This window comes from Trichomonascus vanleenenianus (genome assembly GCF_965637985.1).
Source record: "Trichomonascus vanleenenianus strain CLIB 3782 genome assembly, contig: TRVA0_031S, whole genome shotgun sequence".
Classification (NCBI taxonomy): domain Eukaryota; kingdom Fungi; phylum Ascomycota; class Dipodascomycetes; order Dipodascales; family Trichomonascaceae; genus Blastobotrys; species Blastobotrys vanleenenianus.
Window position 1 is genome coordinate 285 of NW_027481856.1, and position 20422 is coordinate 20706.

Here is a 20422-nt window from a genome sequence, read left to right on the forward strand (position 1 = left end):
TCACTAGATCTATATGTATCGCTTTAGTAATTATTCTCCTCATCACTCATCGCTTGACTTACCTTATTCTAATAAAGCGTGGATGAAGAGAAAAGTCTTTTCCCGCACATCTTCCTTTTCATAGTGCGTGCAGAAGTTCCCATGCTCGCGCAGGTTTCTGTGACCCATGTGTTGAGGGAGATCTGGTTCAACTTCTGGCTCACCGACTACCTTCACAACATGGCTTTAATTGAAATTAATAATGCGAAATTTAATGCGCAATTAGACACACATGTTTCATAGATACTGCATAAAAATGCATGGCAGCTACGTAACTATAGTGTACAATTGCACGTGCCTGAATGCATTCACACTGGATCGATTAATTTCAATTGTCATGAAAACTCAATTATCTCGGCTTTGAACTCCCAACGTTCCATTTTAAGTGCGGCTTAAGCCGCATGAGCCGCACAATTATGCAGTTCTTGCATTGCATGTTTCATAGATAATGCACGGAAATGCATGGCAAAAATGAAGCTACAACACTCGCTGTTCCCGCGTTGTCTCCAACCGCGGTACTTGGACAAGCTCTCAGATGCTTAACTGCTGCCGATCGAACGAGAGACGGTGTTGCCATCTGGATATGGTCGTAGCTAACAGCCCAACGGGGGGCTCGAACCCCCAACCTTGTGATGACTTTTATCTCCGAAGAGCTTTAAGAGTCACACGCTCTACCGATTGAGCTAGCCGGGCTTATTGATGACGTCACTTAATCAACTCGATGTCATTGCTAATTTTATGATTACGTAATATATTAGTAATCGCTGCTAACAAAATGCTAAATTATTATGTAATAAATCCCATTCATGATAAGTAAGTCATGCTTTATAAATTAAAATTAAAACGGTTATGCAGATGTCGCCATAACTGCATTGAAGGGCGTATTTTTAGCCTAGGCTGTTGTAGCTGCGCTGTCAAGTTAGGTTATGTAGCATTGTGGTGCCATAATCTCTAGAAAGTCACTTCCGTATCAGAGGAGTCCGACAGTATATCTCATTTGCGCCATGGGGATTAGACACCACCAGTGCTAGGTTATTACTTTCTGTGATGCCTTTGAAACTCATAGAAAAGGCACTGGGCAAAGACTCGCAAAAGTGTTACCAATTCGGACGTATTCACGGTTGATTATGACATATTATTGGTAGCTTACCTCCTTCAAAGAAGCCAGCTCTCCGCGTGCGTTTCTATAAAACAGTAGCCAAAATTCTAACTTACAGTTCGTCCACGTTTCAAAGACTTGTGCAATTGCTCGCCCCTAGCTTAACTTCATCTATTGAATAGATTTATATGGGTAATGTTATGAGGAATACACTGTATGGACAAATTTATCGCAATGATAAATTGACTAATTCCTCCGCGAAGCGGGAGACGTCCCCAGTGTACATGCAAAGTATACTGAAGACTGCCAGTAAGGAGATTTCAAAAAAAATCTTGCCGGGTCCTTTCGCTGTTATTTACTCTGTGGGAAAAGTGGGCAGCTTTTTTCGGGCAGGTTTTTTCCCTGGGCAACTCTTTTGCTGGGCAAATTGACTACAGCTGTGCAGGAGTGCAGCAATGTGGGGCTACGGACTTCGATGTTGATAGCGAAAGAAATTGTGGATTTACAGGCTTGGCGAGCATGTACATGAATGCGTCCTGTTTCAGTAATACTACGTAGTCCAGTCCCTTGTAACCTAACATGGGACCACTGGTATTTAGGCACTATCTTGACGCATTAATGACAATTTATCTCTACTTCCAAGGTGAATTTCTTAGGTAGGAGAAATTTTGTATTGTAGTGAACTAACAGCTTTTGGATTGCCGGGTTTCGTTACCCGGGAGTTCAAGACACTGGCTACAGGTTGATATATTACACCTCCACTTGGTCAGTCAATTGATAGTACATATGTCAAAAAATTCTTTCATGCTATGTAGTGAATAGATAAGTGTTATACACACTTTTCTTCTCCATATATATTTTGGTATGTCACCACTGGAAATGAATGTTCCTTAGACAATCTTAAACAGTCGGATGCGATCTCACACTGAACCAGCCAAATCTCCAGCAACATCCATCTCTCAATAAACGACATATATAAACCGCCTCCACTTGAAGCATATATCTTTGGTTGATTTCTAGAAAATCCATAGACATAATCAAAGGCATCACCCTCTCTCGCCATCCCACCCAAGTTATTTAGTACTATTCGTAGCTCAATTACCTGCATGTAACGCAAGACAAGGTCAGACCGTTGCAGACAGGCCCAGTTTTGCCCATAAAATTTAATATGCCCTAGAGAACGGGAAAAAATATCAATATAATATCGCTTAACCTACTCAAGGCCCTAAAATCCGTAACTTACAGTTCCATTATTGTATACCATCAAAGCAACTGCTATTTAGCAGTTATACCACTCGCCAATCTCCATCCAAGGATCAAACACCCGCTGCGGGGCGCCCGCAAATACCCCACCCCAATATTGTGCTCATATGCAGAAAGCACATTAAGCAGCAATCGCCATATAAAACGCACCAAATCACCTCTATCATTGCCTAAAGACTGACGAAACGAAAAAAAGAGTACAAAAATGCAAATACCAGTTTGGCTTGACTGCGACCCGGGACACGACGATGCCTTTGCCATGCTCGTGGCGCTGTTCCATCCGTCGTTCCGGCTTTTGGGCATCTCGACGGTCCATGGCAATGCCTCGCTCGACAACACCACGACGAACGCCATTTCCCTGCTCACGGCTTACGAGTGCCTGGACATCCACGTCTATCCGGGCAGCGAAAAGCCTCTCGAGCGACCAGTGCGAGTTGCCGTCGATATCCACGGTGTCAGCGGCCTCGACGGCACGGCTCTCTTACCAGCCCCAGCGTTCGAAGCACAGCCGGACCACAGCGCAGTTCCAGCAATGGCTCAGGCCATCGAGGAGTACAGCAATGCTAATAATGGCGGGCAGGTGGCTCTTGTGGCCACTGGTGCACTCACGAACATTGCCTTACTCATTCAGAACTTCCCGCAGGTTATCCCAAAGATCAAGGTGCTGAGCATCATGGGCGGTGCCGTTCCAGATGAGCCGGGGAACTGGACGGATCATGCCGAGTTCAATATCTGGGTCGACCCGCTTGCTGCTCAGGTGGTACTGGGTCATCCTCAGCTGGCCCCAAAGACGGTTGTCGTGCCGCTTAAGCTTACCCACACGTTAATTGCCACGGAAGATGTCCAGTCACGCATTCAGCATCCTCCGCCCCGGTCTCCGGTGCGTCAGATGCTCTACGAGCTCATGACTTTCTTTGCAGATACTTATAAGAAGGTGTTCAACTTTGTGGACGGCCCTCCTCTGCACGATCCCGCGGCGGTTTTGGCAGTCCTGCCGTTTTACGGGGACAATAGCCTTGGATTTGAGTTTACGAGGCATAATTTGAGCATTGTGCAGAGCGGCGAGTGTGAAGGCAAGTTCAACTATCTTGACGATGGCACTGAGAACGAGCGGGGCGTATACGTGGCGGAAAAAGTGGACGTTGAAGCATTCTGGAACGTCATTATCGCTGCTATAGATACACTAGACGGCCACATTATTAACAAATAGACATATGTAGGCTGTTACGGTTATTCATAGCAGTACTCTGTTGAGATGACACACTGGTTCAGCCGCCATAACTGCTCGGTCGAGTCTTCGGATGACATATTTGAACAGGATTCTCAGCTATCATTGCTCTGTCGAGTAATTATTACAGGTTATACCTACTTAGTCTAATGTGTCCCCCCAAACCCTCCTGGCAGAGATTTGAGCTGTCACTAGGTATTTGTTACACATAGTTACGGGAACTTTGTTACAGGTTGGGACTTTGTTACAGTGTAACGGCGTGTTTGTAACGTTGTTACTGAGATGGGGTCTGAGGGCTGGCCCTCAGCTACGGGAGCTCGAGGGCTGGCCCTCGAATACACATCACCGTGATAAACATACCTGGTAGAGATACTCGGTCAGCCATACCGGTAAACATGAAATAATGCAATAATTTATAATTACACCGAACTGTCATCATTAATAATAAAAAAAGTCATCATGTCGTTTCTCCCCCTAATAAATAGAGTCCCTAGTCGAGAGTCCAATATTCCTTGCGCAACTCATCGTCGCTTTTACCCAATGCACCCATAAGCTGGTCATAGTCCCAGATATTAACGTTATCCTTGGCCAGCTGATCATAGTCCAATCCACTAATCATCATCTCGGTGTTTGTCTCCAGATCGCTCACCGGGAAAACAAAGTCGTCAGCCTTCAATGCGAGCGTATTATCCATGTCAGCAGCTTCACTCTTCACCCTATCTTCAGCCGCCAGCGCCAAAATCTCGGCTGGGGCCTTCTTGTGCTCAGGCTCCGGAGTCAGGAACTGCACGTCAAAACTCTTGACCGAATCTATGGCCTTGAATGCATTCCTAATAGCAAGCGCCTGCACATTACCTGTCCACGGCGGCGTCAACGGCAAAGACCGCTTCTTATCGTCTTTACCAATGACCCCTGGCGTAAGCGCCGACGGAGTCTTATTCGAAAACGGCTGAGGAGTTCGCAGCAATGAACTTGGCGTCACGCCCTTCGTACTGTTGGCACTGCTGGCCACAGCAGAGGAGGGAGCTGCCACTATTGGACTGCCATTGGCCTGAACACCACCAGACTCGGCCTTGACCTCGCCCTTGATGCTCGCCTGGATCTCCTCACTTCGAATATCTAAAGCCTCCCCGAGACAAGTAATAAAGTAAGCCAGCGGGTTGGACTTGGACAGCTCCTTCTTGCGCTGAAGCCCTTCAAGAATTTTGGCCTGCTTCTGCCGCTCTGAGGGGTCAACCTTCTCCTTCTTGAGGGCTGGTTGCTGGTCCTTTGCCTGGAGCTTGGTCTCCTCGGGCGAGCTACTAGCAGTCTTCCGCTTCTTTTGTGGTAGCTTAAGCTGGTCCTGTGTAATGCCGGGCTTTGCATAGGTTGGAACTCGTGAAGGGGTCTGAACCGCGTTCCCTTGGGAGTCCTTCCGTTGCTGGGTTGCTGGAGTGGGCTGGGCTTGTTGGGCTTGCTGGGCCTGAGTTTGCTTAGCCGTTGCTTTTTTACCCTTGGCTCTGGCGGCAGGCTGAGCCTGAGGAGGCTGTTGCTGCTGCTGAGGTTGAGTTCCCGGCTGGGACTGGGCTGGAGGTTGCTGTACTAGTTGTCCAGTAGCGCCTTTCGGCAATTGCTGGTTCGCCATGTACGGAATCTGCTGCATTTGTGGAACTTGTCGCGCCATGTTGTTACCACCGGGCTGCGACATGTTCTGAGCAGCCTGGTTCTGCTGGGGCTCCATTGAGAAGCCGGGAACGAAGATAGACTGGTTTTGAGGCTGCTGCTGCTGCTGTTGTTGTTGCTGCTGCTGTTGCTGCTGTTGCGGCTGCTGAACAGCGCCTGCTAGCTGCTGAGGGAAAGGTCTCTGGGGCTGGAGCGTGGCTTGTGGCTGCTGAACGTTAATAAACTGTTGTGGCTGTTGTGCCTGCTGAGGTTGAGCTTGTTGTGGCGGGATCCTCTGTTGTGCAAACTGGGGCGAAGATTGAGTTGGCATGGGCTGGCCCATCTGCCCAGCACGCACCTGGCCTAAGTTCGGCTGTTGAGGTGCTGCTTGAACTGGTTGCTGGCCCTGCTGTGCCTGTTGCGCCTGCTGCTGTTGCTGGTGTTGGTTCTTGAGGCTGTCCTTGACGAACATGAAGTAGCGATTGATCTCATGCTTGGTCTTGTCGATAAGGTACCGGTTAGTGTAATATTCATTTGTAGTTTCGAGCAAGTCGCATTGTCGCTTGAACATGAGCTTCAACTGTAACAGTCGCCGAGTGGCAGTGTCGTTCTTCGTCAAGTGGTAAAACAACGACACGAGCTGGTCAAACTTCTGATACGTCTGCTGCATCTGTCGCATAGTATCTCGGCAATACCGTTTCTCGTCCTCAGACAGGGTCGCTGTGAAGTTCTGGAGCCGCACTGGCACTTTGGATGCTTCCTCATAGAGTGACCGCAGAGTTTGGCGGTCGACGGTGGGCTGGAACTGCCTGGCCTGGCCCTGTGCACCATTGGTGCCCGCCATTTGCTGCATGTTGATTCCTCCTTGCGGCGGAACCTGTTGCTGCTGGCCCTGATTCGCCATCTGCGGCTGCTGTTGGGGCGGCTGTGGCTGACGCTGTTGTTGAGGGCTTTGGAACTGTTGCTGAAGGCGGAATTGCGCTTGCTGTGGTGTCAATTGGGCATTTTGCGGCTGGGGAGTCGGCTGCTGTGGCGTCGACTGCCGGTTCATGGACATCTGAGCCGCATCCTGGAGCGGGCTTGTCATGCGATTAAACTGGGCATTCTGGGGCTGCTGCTGGTTTTGGGGTTGTTGGTTTGGACCCGGGGCCGCCGCATTGGTGGTGCCAGGACTGACGGAAAAGAACTGGTTACCACCACCACCAGTAGTATTCTGAACGTTCCCACCCATCTGACCCATAGTGGGGCCCGCGGTGCCCATCGTGCCCTGCATCTGCATCTGGTTGAATTGAGGACGAGCAGTGGTGTTACTGGCAGCCGCCACGTTACCGGCAGCCATGTTAGTGTTATTGGCATTTTTCTGCCCAGCCTGGCCCTGGATGGTGTTGAGCCAATGCATATGCAGGCTGTGGACGCGCTTGATGGTCTCAATGTTCTCTCGTGGTAGCCCTCCGGACCGCACCAAGTCGCTAATCTGTCCCCAGGTGTTGACCCCCGGCGGGAGATTGGGGATTCTCGACAAGAGGTTTGGAGGAATGGGCATGTTCCTGTCCATCCGAGGTTGGGTTCTATTTGCCTGCTGTCCTTGTTGATTCTGCTGGTTCTGCTGGACTTGTTGCCCCTGGCCTTGCTGAGCTGGTTGAGTGGTTTGGGTCTGATTTGTCTGGGCTGGCTGTTGCCTCTGCGGTTGTTGTTGGGTCGAGTTTTGCTGGAACTGGTTTCCAAACCGCTGCTGCTGTGGCTGCTGCATTTGGTTCTGCGAATTCTGGCCACCCATCATTTGACGCATATTTTGCTGTTGTTGCTGTTGTTGCTGTTGTTGCTGCTGCTGCTGCTGCTGCTGCTGTTGCTGTTGAAGCTGTCGCTGTCTATGCATCTGGACGTACGACATCTGCTGTTCTTTACTCAACATGCTGAATTGTTCTGGCGTCAAATTAGGCAGATTGCTTAGATTACCACTCGTCTGTCCTCCTGTACCCTGGGGCTGTTGCTGAGGCTGTTGGTCCTTCTGTTGAGTTCCTTGGCCCTGGCCTGGGATTTGTTGCTGACCCGGCTGCTGCTGTTGGTTCTGGTTCTGGTTCTGCTGTTGCTGCATCATCATCCGTCGCTGCTGAATCTGTTTAATCGCATTGACAACAAACTGTTGTTGTTGTTCCGGATTAAGTCCATTCTGCTGGGCGTTCTTAATCAGCAGCTGCAACGTGCCTTGGTCAATACCAATGCTATTGGCGAGAGCGCTCACACTTCCCCTCGGAGCCATTCTATCTCCACTCGCGGCACCTTGCTGTTGTTGTTGTTGTGGCTGTTGTGGCTGTAGTTGTTGTTGCTGCATCGGCTGCTGGTTTTGAGCGCTGTTCATAGCCATCTGTCGTCCATTAACGTTTACGTTTTTAATGGTCGACATTTTATCTTTGCACTGGGCAACGTAATCCTCCTTGGAGGTGGCGGCATTGAATATAAACGATTCGTACTGCTCAGCCAGCGCCGCGATTTTACTCTCTGGGTATGGCCCCAGGCTGCGGATAGTCTCGATTCTGCAATAATGTTAGCATCTTTCCAAACAATCTTCATGGAATCACATAGTCTTCAAGGAATCTCCAGGGAAAACGGAGAAATCTTGGTAGATTTAACCAAATATCTCAACTTACAATGACGATATTAATCTTTTACGCTCTTCGACAGTGACATACTGGTGCCACGCCTGCTGAGAACCGTACTGCGACATCATGTTCTGCTGCATCGGGGCCTGTTGTTGCTGTTGAGGCATCGGTATCTGACCCTGCTGGCCCTGGCCCTGCTGGCCGGGCATCTGGGTGAAGTTCATGTTGAAATCCATCCTCCCGAAGCGTGCTTTATTCGCACGAGAGTCGAGGGATTAATGTAGAGACAGTCCAAAGCTCGCTCCAAAAAAATTAGTAAAAAAAAAGAGAATAAAAAAAAAATCCCAAGGATTCAATTTCCAACAGATCAGTAAAGACCCCAAACGACTCGAAGGACCTTTTTCTCTTCCGCTTTTGCTGCGGTTCGAAATAAACGGTTGGTTTGCAAGGGAGGGAGAGGGAAGAGGAGAGCGAGAAGAGGAGGGATTGACCCTTTACCGCGTGTTCCAAGACGCAACCCAAAATTCAATTACCTTCCCGCCCATACTGCCGGCGCGCGCGCGACACCCTCCCCCTCCCCTTCCCCCCACCATGCCCAACCCGGTCAGCCGCATGATGAAATATCATCAGAATAGGCTGGTAAGGCCATTGGCCTGCATTAATGGCGGCAAGGACTCAATATCTCATAGAAGACATAGACTATATGAAGCAGCTTGTATATGTATAGTAGTTTAGTCTAGCGTAATTGTGCATTGAACGCGTTCGACGATGGGCGAGGTCCCTCTCCAGATGGCGCACGGCTGAGACACGGGTGAGTCGGTTGGCACGCATTTCCTCGACTTCCATGCGCCCTATGCGACACACGAAATTGCCCAGAACCGTTGGTCAATCACATCGCTACCAAAGGGGGTAAATTAGTGGTACTCCTGGAGTCGAGATTTATATAGATAAGGCTGTCACACTAGTCGCGATACGTCGACATTTTTTATTGTCATATACACAGTGGTGTGTACAACGCCTCGATCGATTACCCCTCTTTTTTTTTCTCCCTCCATTGAAGATTCCCTTTTTTTTTTTGCCTCCAATGATTGGTACAGCGCACTCGTAGGCAGCATTTTGTTCCTGTTTTGTATTTTGCATGCATGAAGTATGCGTATGTCGACATAATTTTTTCTCTCATGTATGCGTCCGCTCTAGCTTGTCTATACGTATTTATTATACGGGGCATCTCGTTATGTGTACACTAGGTAAATTAGCGGTGCTTATAACCGAGACGTTGAGCGGGTAGTAATATTAAATGCGCCGGAGTAAAAAAGGATGCCTGTTCTTTTTACTGTCGTAGTATTCCACCATGGTAATACCGCAAATATGCAAGGGATTGAACAGATATCGGCACATAGTGCACATCTTTTTCTTTTCATTACCCTAGGTACCTGCTCCGCTATCTAGTGAATGTGTTTTGCATTAGATTCTCCTGTGACTGGGATACAATTCGTATCAATTGTCGCGACCAGGCGTCATTTATACTCAATAGTAGCACGTACGGTACTACCGATGCATTACCCCCCCGGTGCTGTACATTATACAAACACGAAGTGCTTTCTTCAGTCCATATAGACTAAAAGCTTTAATCGTAGTGGTGGATTACTAAGACTAGTCGAATTCCTCTGCGAATAGCCTTGGGGATCATCGTGTAAATCTCCTCTTCGAGGCTATCGTTAAGGAATGCAGTCCACATATCTGATGCACAACGTACTAGGCCGAGATAACAAAGTTCAATTGATATACAGGTAACTGGGAAGTTAGTGATTATAGTGATGTATGATTATTTAGTATAATGGAAAAACACAGCAATGATACCGGTTATCAGTATTTCGCTCTCATTATGGGAGATCTTTTGGTACAGTGCATAAAAGACAGCCATTGGCAATAAAAATGACGTATTATTATCTTCACAGCTCATTGTACCAAAAAGCACGCTTAACATTATTTCCATACCCAATTGTATACTCGAGGTTATTCCAAAACTCCCATAGAACGAGCCAATTGCTAGAATGAATTAATATTCCATCGACCAGTAACGTTAGTGGTTGGAAGAATTTGGTAGGCACGGCTGTGCAGAAAGTGAAAAATGTCACGCCACGAATTAACGGCCTGAAATTTCAACGCCATTAATTGGCTCAAAAAACCCCCTCGATCCCTGGGGTAATCTCACACGACCCGAAAAACGGGTCGGGTCGACCAGCGGGGGCCAATCAAACCATTGAATCCACCAGGTTATATTGGTCATTTAGGGTTTTTATTGGAAAGTCTACCGAGGTATGACTCGGAGACACAATTGTTGGAGAGGAATGCTATAAGTTCCCTGAATATGAAAGTCGGGATAGGGTGTGTATTTGTATAGATAATTCACTATGTATGATTAATATCGCTCGATCTTTCGTAGACTCTCTAAGGCCTAGGGGCGGCTGAAAATTGTGTTTTCCCTTTTTATTTTGTTTATAACGATTTCTTCTACTCGTCGTCGTCCTCAGCCTGCTCTGGCAGACCTCTGGAAGGAGACTGGACCTGGTCGTAGCCCGAGAATGGATTGGCCTTGTTCTCCTTGAGAATCTCGTTAGATGCTTCCTGCCACTCCTTGGACATGGTGTGTGGCATGCCAGCGCTCACCAATCGAGCAAAGCCAAAGACGCCCGCAGCGGCGATGATAATGCCGACAATGCCAAGGGCAATCTTCTTGCCGGATCCTGGGGCGTGGATTGGTCGTCGTGGGCCCCATGGACCGTAAGAAATGTACCACGCAGCTCGCTTCTCGGCGACCGTCAGATCCTTCCACGAGCCCTTCTGTCGCTCGGCGAGCTGGGCCACAATGTCGTCTCGCTCCTCCTGGGACATGCCCTCCCATCGTACCTCGAGGTTCATGAGGGTTGGCGCAGAAATGGCCTGCGAGACGTGTCGCTGGCTCATTCGCAGGCCCAGTCGGGCAACGTTAGCAGATGGTCGCACGGTCCTTAGCTACAGATGCGTCGGTTAGCGTCCAATTGAAGCAAAAAATCCACAAACACAACTTACCATTGCGAGGCTATTATATGTGTGGGTGATTGGTTAGAATCGGATGGTACCAAACGATGGAAAAGAGTGGGAAAAGGGAGGGTTTTCTGCCAAATTTTCTTTGTGTTTGGGAGATCCATTTCGACACCCTCCCGCCGCCAGCCAATCAGAGCCCCGCAATTCGTCCCTGCCCGAAAACTTTCCTTTCCCCGGTCCACCACACCACTTTTATCGACTCTGTAATGTAATGTATTAATCAGTCCAGTTTAGTTATACCGTTAGTTATACTGGTGTTGTGATTTTTCGAGGGCCAGCCCTCGAGCTCCCGTAGCGATGCTTCGCATCGATTTCGCTGCTCCCGTGGTGGTGACACTTGGTTAATATGAGAATGGTCTGCTTATTAGTTGTAAAGAGATGCTGATCTATTATATTTGTAGAACCTAATATCGTAATATAAAATGGTTGACTGGTTAATTGAATATATCGCACGCTTTAGCATCAACTATCCATCCCAATTTGCACTGTTGAAGGAATTATTGAGTCAGGAAGGAAGCTTCAGAGGGTTCGAATCCCTCCGCGCAGCGGAGCTACGGGGGTTTGGGGGCTGGCCCCCAAGAATACATGTACTACCGTTAAGCGCATACCCAGAAACTAGATTCCAAGCTTATTTCAATGGTATCGCCAATTTACGGTATTTTAGAAGCCTGTAGCAATAACTACCGATATCTGCTTATTCGAGACAGAAAAAAGTCTTTTTTTATCAAGATAAGTCGTAACGTCAGTTAATTGAATTATAACGTTTATCGAGTGTCATTAATTATCGCGTGCGTCAATATATCGAAGTCTAAGAAGTTAAGCTTATTGGCGATCCATCGGGCCTATTGCCGGACCCGATTTCACCTAGTACTAATGGGCTAGTACGTACGTACTGCGGTACTGTGCGTGCGTGCCGGGGTTAGTAGCGCTATATTACCGGTATTACAGGTAGCAATTTAGGGGGGTCCATTCAGGGTCTGGATTTGGAAGCACGAGGCGTCCCCAACCCATATACGAGGGAAGAGAGGGAGGGCGAGAGACACATTTATCATATATCAGGGATCACCGGTGGCACTTCCGTAGCCGTACATTATTATCCGAAAATAGCAAATTGGCCACCGAGTTTACTTCAATGCATTGGCTCTCTTGCGACAAGTTCCATGCCAGCAGAAAGCGGCCATAGTACATGGCATGTATAACGACAGTACAGTACAATAACGTAATGCGCATAGCGATAATGGATGGCGGCCGGCCCGATACGGAATAATATGCATGCTGGCCAGCCGCACGACAGGCCGATCACGTGTAAGCCGCACATACAATCGGCAGCCACCCATGGGCGACCACCAAAAAACAGAGGCGTCACCACCCCGAAATCGCAGGCGGCCAGGCAATGGCTACACGCCCAAGAGAGAAGAAAATATAAAGACGCGCCCTGCGGTATCAGCTTTAATGGTGGCTGGCTCCGGTTGGGTGAAACGACGTGGATCAAGTGGTCCACGGTTGGCGACGCACTTATCTCAGTAGTGTGTTACCCTGACAACGAGGCGCGGGCTCAGAGGACCTGACCCATGTACCAGAAGGCTGATACGGACGACACCTTTTTTTTTTTTCTTCTTATAAAATGAGATCTTGAATATCCAAAGGCCAACAAAACTCAAAGGGAAACTTCACGTTCTTTAAATTCCACGAGAGATCGAGCAACTTCTGGGAGGGGAGATAGAGAGAGATTTTAGGAGGAGGAAATATATCCACAGAGCCCGATTTAGGAATTTATTTTAACGGACCATTCCTTCTCGCGAGTATTAGTATTTTTGACCACCACGACTCGCAGTACCTTCGTGGGTGGCGCTAATTTTATTTTTGTTCGTTGCCATGATGGCGGACCGATCGCGTGGGCGTCCGGACTTCTACCTCGAGACGTCGTCAGACGAAGAGGAAGAAGATCAGGTGGACCTCAGGACGCCGGTGCGGCGCAGGACAAGCCAGAGGGCTTCTGAAGAGGCCCACGAGGACGCCATCCACCGGTTCTCGTCGCAGTCGCTACATTCGTACTCGTACGCCATTGTGGCGCACAACTCGATTGGCCAGCGGATTGCAGTGCTCAAGAACTCGCTCAAGTTCCTCCAGGAGAACCCGCAGATGTTCGATGAGATGCATACTTCGCTGTCTACTGCTTCTCTGTCGAGAAGACCCAGCATTAACAGCCCCCAACCTGCTGCTCCCCTAATTGGGGGTGGCGCCCGTGCTCCTCCGCCAATTACCAATCCCGTGCCAGAACGGTATGGGTCACGTCGGGGGTCTGCAGTGGCGACCAGCCCTGTTATGGAGCGGTGTTCGGTGGCCACCAGTCCCGTGCTGGACCGCCGCTCGCTAGCCTCCAGTAGACGTAGCAGCGCGACCAGCGCCATCGGCAATGACCCGGCCCAGGCGGGGGCGCTGTGGCAGCACGTCCTGAGCAATATCCGCTCTTCGGCAAGCTCGGCGACACTATCGATGCTTAATTCGCTGCAGCCGCTCCGCATATCCGATGAGCCGCTCTCGGCGGCGGACCAAAGCAGCAATATAGAGCGCATTTTGGAGATTCTCGAGTCGGCATATGCCAGCATGGAGTCACAACTATACTCATCTCCGAGCTCGAAGCTCAATTCGCCGTCGCTCCAGCGGGTCTCGAGCCGTACGGCGTCCTTCTTCGTGTCGCCTTCTGTCGAGCTGCTGCCCAGCGGCGCTACTAGCCCGACCCACAAGCGAACACTGACCAATACGGCGGCCCACGCCATTGCATCACAGATTCTGGAAGCGCTGGCGACTCCTTATATTGACGCTTCTTTCCCGTCGTTTCTGCAGCGCTCCAACCGCCGGTCCGTATCGAGCTTCTCCAACATGGTGCACTCTGTATCGTCGCTCAATCTGACCGCGCCGATGACTCTGGATTCAGACAAACTACCATGCGCCATGACTCCAATGGTATCCATGGCCAACAAGCTGGCTGCCAAGCATTCGGTGTTCACGACGCGTCCTGGCCCGGGTTTCGAGATTCTGTCGGCCAACGACATTGCGTGCCTTATCTTTGGCTTCTCGCAGAGCCAGCTCCACAATTTATGCATCACCGACATCATCTCTCCGGCGGATCGAGCCCATTTCCTGAGCCGTCTTGCCTCAGCAAATGCTAATGGCGCTGTAATCCAATGTGGCGCCGTGTACCCCATTGTCAAGTCCAACGGCCACGAGAACATGGCGTCCTTTTGGGCCAAGCAGAACACCAACGGGTTTGTAGTGTGGGTCGTCGAAGAAGTCCTCCGCGATAAGGCCATTGTCCACGCCGAAGACGAAGGCAGCGATGCCGTCGTCAAGTCCATTTCCGGCGTCAACTACGAGGCGCTGGTTCCACCTCGCATGCGCCCGCCGACACCACAAGCGGTCAAAGTTAGGGATCTGTTTTGCCACGACCCGTTGCTGGAGCCTGAGTACCACTACGCGACCGTTCGCAATGAGTCGATGAGCATTCCGTGTCTCGTCCGCCAGAACGGCTGCGTAGTGGAGATTGCTTCGCTTCCCTACATGGCTGGCGTCATTGTCGTTCGCAAACGCGACTTGACAATTGTAGACTACAACGACCACTTTATGCACAACCTGTTTGGGTACGAGGGCTCTCTTGCTGGCAAGTCGATCGACACCCTCATGCCGCGGTTCACGTCGTATGTCGCGGCCATTGCTAAGACAATCGCACTCAACGAGTCTGGGCTGGTCCTACCCGAGCACATGTTTCGTAAAATGGCCGCCTTAACTGGCGATAGTCCTGAAAACGAAGAAAAGGAGAAAGAAGAAGAAGAAGAAGTAGAAGAAGAAGCAGACAGGACTCCGCAGCCGAAATTGAATGGTGCTTCGCCTACTTCGCCTGAGGAGACGGCTCGATACGCGCGGTTTTTGACTTCGCACGGCATTGAGGCGCGAAACGCGTTTGGCGACGAGCTGACTGTCGATGTCCAGTTACGGGTTGTGTCGGCACACTACTACTCGCTGTGGATCACATACACCCGAACGACCCCCGACCGAGCCCCGAGCGAGGTCCCGTCGCAGCTTCAGCTGTACAGCGAGAAGCGTCGTAAAACGGAGAGCGCCCACTCGAGCAACGAGAGCGTAGCCAGCCTCACCGAGGAGTCTGTGAGCCAGGTAAGCAGCCCGACTTCGTTGATGACGGCAACGACAACAACGGCTATTGATCCCGTCGAGTACGCCAAGCACACCCCTGAGATTGGAGCCCGGCGACGCATCAAGAAGATTGAAGATTTTGAGATTTTAGACAAGATGGGGGAGGGCGCGTACGGAAAGGTTTTGCTGGCGCAGTACCGGAAGCCCCCTAAAGTGATGGTGGTAGTCAAGTGCGTCATCAAGGAGCGCATTCTCGTGGACACCTGGACGCGCGACAAGAAACTGGGCACGATTCCGAACGAGATCAAGGTCATGGCAGCGCTTAATTCGTATCCGCACGAGAGCATCATCAAGCTGCTGGACTTTTTCGAGGATGACGACTACTACCACATTGAGATGGAGCGGCACGGAAACCCCGGCACGGATCTGTTTGATCTCATTGAGCTCAAGGCTGACATGAGCGAGCAGGAGTGCAGGAGCCTGTTCAAGCAGGTTGTGTCCGCGGTTGCTCACCTGCATCGCCATGGCATTGTGCATCGCGACATTAAGGACGAGAACATTGTTGTAGACGAGCGCGGCAAGGTAAAGCTCATTGACTTTGGCTCCTCGGCGTTTGTCAAGCAGGGGCCGTTTGATGTGTTTGTCGGCACGCTGGACTATGCGGCGCCAGAGGTGCTCGGGGGCAAGCCGTATGCGGGCAAACCGCAGGACGTGTGGGCGCTGGGCATTTTGCTGTACACCATTGTCTACAAGGAGAATCCGTTTTACAATGTTGACGAGATTGTTGATGGTAATCTGCGTGTACCGTTTGTGCTGTCCAAGGAGAGTCTTGATTTGGTGCTCATGATGCTTACTCGCGATGTGAACAAGCGACCTCATTTGGAGGCCATTGAGAGGCATCCATGGCTTACGAGTGATGATTAAATTATTATCTATGGGTACCGCACTACTACCTATGGGTACTGGGATGGGAAGGAATAAAAGGATAATGTACTAACCACAATTGGCATTTACAATTGTTATTTATGATTCTTCATGACATATTATACGAAAATATAGACGTTGCAACAACATTAACTATCTACCAACTATTTAACATCCAACCTGAGTTCTTCGATGATACATGATACTATTGGCGGCTTTATTTGCTAGTGTCGAGGTACCGTGCTTTTGCTGTTACTGCCCACATAACTAAAGAAGCTGCAATGCCTACATAGAAGGGTAAATAATTCCGAAGTCGGTTTCTAAATGGTTTTTGTCAATTTGCTAGTCAGTATAGGAAGGTCCCTCACTAGGTTCCCCGGGACGACAATTGTTTATCTATGAACGATTGACTAAAGGAAGCTCATTAGTGGTAGACTTGATACCTGAAATTGGGCTACTATTCAAAAAGAGCGATATTGTTTATCAATTGAGAAGCATTGAACCCTAATGTCTAGATATGTAGATCATATAGTACCTGCACGAAAAGGAATCTTTTTAGAAACTAGATTATACTTTTCATAATTCTAGTTTGCTGAATGTACTACGAAAATGAAATGAAAGCAGAACGAATACAAACATACCATAGTACCAGGTATAAGTTACCGCGCCTGATAGCTGAAGAAGATACGGACAGGTAAATATCATGGTATCGTCGAAGACATAAACTCTATACCTACATGGACTAAAGAAGATATCTAAAGGTACCACGAGATAGTTGAATAAGTTACACACCATGATATAGATGAAGTTATAGCTATGGCAGTTGAAGCAAATGGTTAAATGGTGGATGGCGGAAAATAAACTCCCAAGGAGCGTTTTTCCGACCTTCAGCTTTGTACCTGCCACACCAACTCTATAGCGCAACCGGTTAAAACTTGACGGCTCGTAACGAAACCGGCACACATTCGACACATCAGTCCCTCCCCAGTTAACCCCCTCCTTCCCACCAAGACGAAAACCGAGCGGGAACAAGCAACGACGGGGGTAGGGAATGCTGACGAACCTCGACAGGCCAGATCACCCCGACGACGACGACCACCGGCGGCGACGCGAATCGGTTGGGAGCGGTGATAGCTCGGCGCCGACTGTGGAGGAAGGCAACGACAGCTCAGAGGCCGAGACGGTGATCCTGCCTGAGCATGAGAGACGGCGCCCAGACCGGAAGAAACACCATTCCATCAAACGACTGCAGCGTCGCATCCCCAGCTCGTCTTCCTCTGACGAAGAAGAAGACCGCAAAAGTGCATATGTCAGACGCAGAACCAATGCTAAGCTCAACCACCAACGGAAGCCCTCTGGCTCCAAATCATCGCGGTCGGCGTCTCCTGCACAGCACGGTGGCAGTAGGAAAACGGGCAAGCTCATTCGGGACCCGAGTGGGCGGCTTCCGCTGCAGAAGATGTGCGACAGAGGAGACTATGATAGGGCCAAAGAGCTGATTGAGGCTGGCGCAGACGTCAATGATAGAGACTATGCCGGTAACACAGCCATCCATGATGCGGCGCTAAAGGGCCACGTAAAGATTGTAGAATTGCTGCTGGATCACGGGGCCATTATCGACATTCGGTCCGGTGTAGACGAGCTAGAAACGCCGCTAATTGACGCAGCTGCAGCTAACCGGGTTGACGTTGTCAAGTTGCTGCTCGATAGGGGCGCAGACCCGCGAATTTACAATAAACAGGGCAAGACGGCGCTGGATTCGATCCCAGAGGACAGCCCGGAGTATGATGAATTAGAGCGATTGCTCAAAGAGGCGGCATACCGGTTCCGCAAGGCTCGTCGCGGCAGTGAGGCCAGTACGAGCGACAATAATGCGTCCAGAAACAACAATAACAACAACAATAACAACGATATTGACCAGGCGACGAATTTCGACCCTTCAAATAGCATCCCGGGGACTTTCCCGCCTGAATTGACTCGCAAGAAGAGCGACGAAAGCGAGCCCAGAAGTTCTGCGGCGCCACGGAGACGCGGAGCGCGATCCCAGTCTATTCGTAATGATCTGTTGTGGATGGACTTGACTACGCGGTCTGGGCGGGAGCAGGTGTATCGAAAGGCGGCGGATGGCGATATCCAGTACGTAGGCAAGTCATTGGAGGAAGGATGGGTTCCTGACGGCCAGAGTATCAGTCTCGCTGCCAAACACGGTCACACTGACTTGGTTGGGCTACTTTTGGCGTTTGGCGGGAACAGTGATGCGTTGAATAATGATGGAGAGACGGCCATGGAGCAGACAATTGGCCGAGGACATCTCGACACTATCAAATTGCTGCTCAAGAGTGGTGCAGATCCGTTGCGCAAGGACAAGCGAGGGCGCAGCTACTACGACATAGCGCGTGAGGCAGTGGGGAGCGACGATGAGGAGACCATGCTTATTCAGGATGCCATGGATAGCGCCCTGGACGAGAAGAAACAGCGTCGAGAACAGCCACGAGCGGCCGATGACGAGCATCGTGATAAGAAGCGCAAAATTAAAAGAGAATCGCCAAGCGAGTTTGGTAAAGAGAAGGATAAGGAAAGAGAGCGGGCTAAGAAGGCCAAAGAGAAGAAAAAAGAGTCCGATCGAGGCGAATCACAGAAGCCCAGTGAATCTGATAAGACCACTCCAAGGCGGCTTAGCGACTCTGATAAAATTGTTTCAAGGAAGCCCAGCGACTCTGACAAGGCCGCTGCTTCAAGGAGGTTGAGCGATCCCGATAAGGCTGCTTCCAAGAAGCCCGAAGATCTTGAAAGCAGGTCGAAATCACAGAAACCGCATTCCGAGAGCCCTGATAATGACAGCCGTTTGGATAGAAAGCAGCGAGATGAGTCGGAAGCGCGACAACTAGAGAAAGAGCGGAAGGCCACAGAGGAGCGAAAGCGCGAATTGGAGGAACGCAAACAGCGAGAGCTGGAAGAACGAAAGCAGCGGGAATTGGAAGAACGCGAGCTCGAGGAGCAGAAGAAACGTGAAGCTCTGGAAAAGGAAAAAGAGGAGGAGGAACGCAAGAGACGCGAGGCGCTGGAGAAAGAGAAAGAGCGTAAACAGCGCGAGCTTCTCGCAGCCCAGCGAGAAAAAGAACGTAAGCAGCGAGAAGCATTAGAGGCCCAAAAGGAAAAAGAGCGAAAGCAGCGAGAAGCGCTAGAGGCCCAGAAGGAAAAAGAACGGCGACGACGAGAATTGCAAATGCTCAAGTCTTTAGAAGAAGACGAGAAACGCAAGCGGGAAGCACGGCGCCGGGCTGAGGAAGAAGAAGTTGAGCGCCAGCACCAGCAACAGCTCGAAGCAGAGAAGCGCAAAGAGCTCGAGGAAGAGCGTCAGCGGGCCTTGTCGCTTAAGAAGGACGCCGAACAGCGTAAGAAGTACCCTTACGGCGTGCGGATTGGCCATTTCGGTCCTGGACACACTATCGAGCATATGCAGTCGTTCCTGCCCCTGCTAGTGCGATCGTTCGACTCGACCGCCAAGCTTCCCCCCAATCCCTCCTCGTCGGACCTGTCGCAGTTCTACTTCGTTGACGTCCAAATCAGCCTTTTCTTGGGTGTTCAGAACCTGTACCATGCATACCCTGATTTGACGAAAAAACTGGTTACTGACCAGGAGAAGAACCGCATGTGGAGTATGCTCGTTCCATGGATATGCCGGCGCGTCCATCCGTTTGACGAGGCTCCGCTTTCTACCGAGCAGCTTCTTGCAGAGCGGTCTGAAGATAAGAAGCGGTTCTGTGCCATGACTGTGTTTTGGCTCAAGGTCGAGCAGGTGGTAGACATTCTGCGTCGTGACTTTGGCCAGGCTTATCAGCTGTTCAACTCGACTCAATTGGTCCATATGGATCTTGACTACGGCGAGGGCGACGACAATGTGCCCAACGGCGACTCTGTGTGGTCCCATCTGCCGTCGCGGATGAGGGTCAAGATGGAGTATCCGACTTGGCAATGATAGAAACGAAATGATGCTAACGACCTACTAACGTACAGTATTTATTGTATTTTTATTTAATTCTCGAATCACTTGTATTATTATTTATCCATCTCTTACTCGTACATCGAATCTATTGTATTACCACCCATGAACACTAGCCTAAGCTCCAGTTGACTTGGGGGCCAGCCCCCAACCCCCCGTAGCTCCGCTTCGCGGAGGGCTTCTGTATCGTACCCTCGAATTAACTGATTACTAGCTTCGTATCTTACCTCCAGTGAAGTATATTCAGAGAGAGAGAGAGAGAGAGAGAGAGAGAGAGAGAGAGAGAGAGAGAAAGAGAAAGAGAGAAAGAGAGAGAAAGAGTTTAAGTAAACAAAAACAACAAAATATTATTACAATTCATTATAACTCGTCATAAACTTCAGTGA

General features: G+C 49.9%; 5 protein-coding genes and 2 non-coding genes across 7 annotated transcripts; 3 read left to right on the forward strand and 4 right to left on the reverse strand.

Annotated features, from left to right (window-relative positions):
• Window positions 1–516: 516 nt before the first annotated feature.
• On the reverse strand, window positions 517–635 carry TRVA0_031S00089. Its single transcript, XR_013062094.1, has one exon. It is a non-coding gene; the product is annotated as a ribosomal RNA (ribosomal RNA).
• Window positions 636–637: 2 nt separating this feature from the next.
• tRNA-Lys(CTT) lies at window positions 638–732 on the reverse strand. Its single transcript has 2 exons — window positions 695–732; window positions 638–674 (listed from the first exon to the last, which is right to left on the reverse strand). It is a non-coding gene; the product is annotated as a tRNA-Lys (tRNA).
• A 1874-nt stretch (window positions 733–2606) lies between these two features.
• On the forward strand, window positions 2607–3611 carry URH1 (trifunctional uridine nucleosidase/nicotinamide riboside hydrolase/nicotinic acid riboside hydrolase; the record flags this gene model as incomplete). Its single annotated transcript, XM_076685937.1, has 1 exon — window positions 2607–3611. One exon carries the CDS (start codon window positions 2607–2609, stop codon window positions 3609–3611), a length of 1005 nt encoding a protein of 334 aa, XP_076539752.1.
• Window positions 3612–4119: 508 nt separating this feature from the next.
• GAL11 (Gal11p) lies at window positions 4120–8094 on the reverse strand (the record flags this gene model as incomplete). Its single annotated transcript, XM_076685938.1, has 2 exons — window positions 4120–7804; window positions 7919–8094. 2 exons carry the CDS (start codon window positions 8092–8094, stop codon window positions 4120–4122), a joined length of 3861 nt encoding a protein of 1286 aa, XP_076539753.1.
• A 2290-nt stretch (window positions 8095–10384) lies between these two features.
• COX5A (cytochrome c oxidase subunit IV family protein) lies at window positions 10385–10945 on the reverse strand (the record flags this gene model as incomplete). Its single annotated transcript, XM_076685939.1, has 2 exons — window positions 10385–10885; window positions 10943–10945. The coding sequence occupies 2 exons, from the start codon at window positions 10943–10945 to the stop codon at window positions 10385–10387; spliced, it is 504 nt and encodes a 167-aa protein (XP_076539754.1).
• A 1890-nt stretch (window positions 10946–12835) lies between these two features.
• On the forward strand, window positions 12836–16033 carry PSK2 (serine/threonine protein kinase PSK2; the record flags this gene model as incomplete). The annotated part of the gene is made up of 1 exon (XM_076685940.1): window positions 12836–16033. One exon carries the CDS (start codon window positions 12836–12838, stop codon window positions 16031–16033), a length of 3198 nt encoding a protein of 1065 aa, XP_076539755.1.
• Window positions 16034–17084: 1051 nt separating this feature from the next.
• TRVA0_031S00210 (uncharacterized protein) lies at window positions 17085–20012 on the forward strand (the record flags this gene model as incomplete). Its single annotated transcript, XM_076685941.1, has 1 exon — window positions 17085–20012. The coding sequence occupies one exon, from the start codon at window positions 17085–17087 to the stop codon at window positions 20010–20012; it is 2928 nt and encodes a 975-aa protein (XP_076539756.1).
• Window positions 20013–20422: the final 410 nt, after the last annotated feature.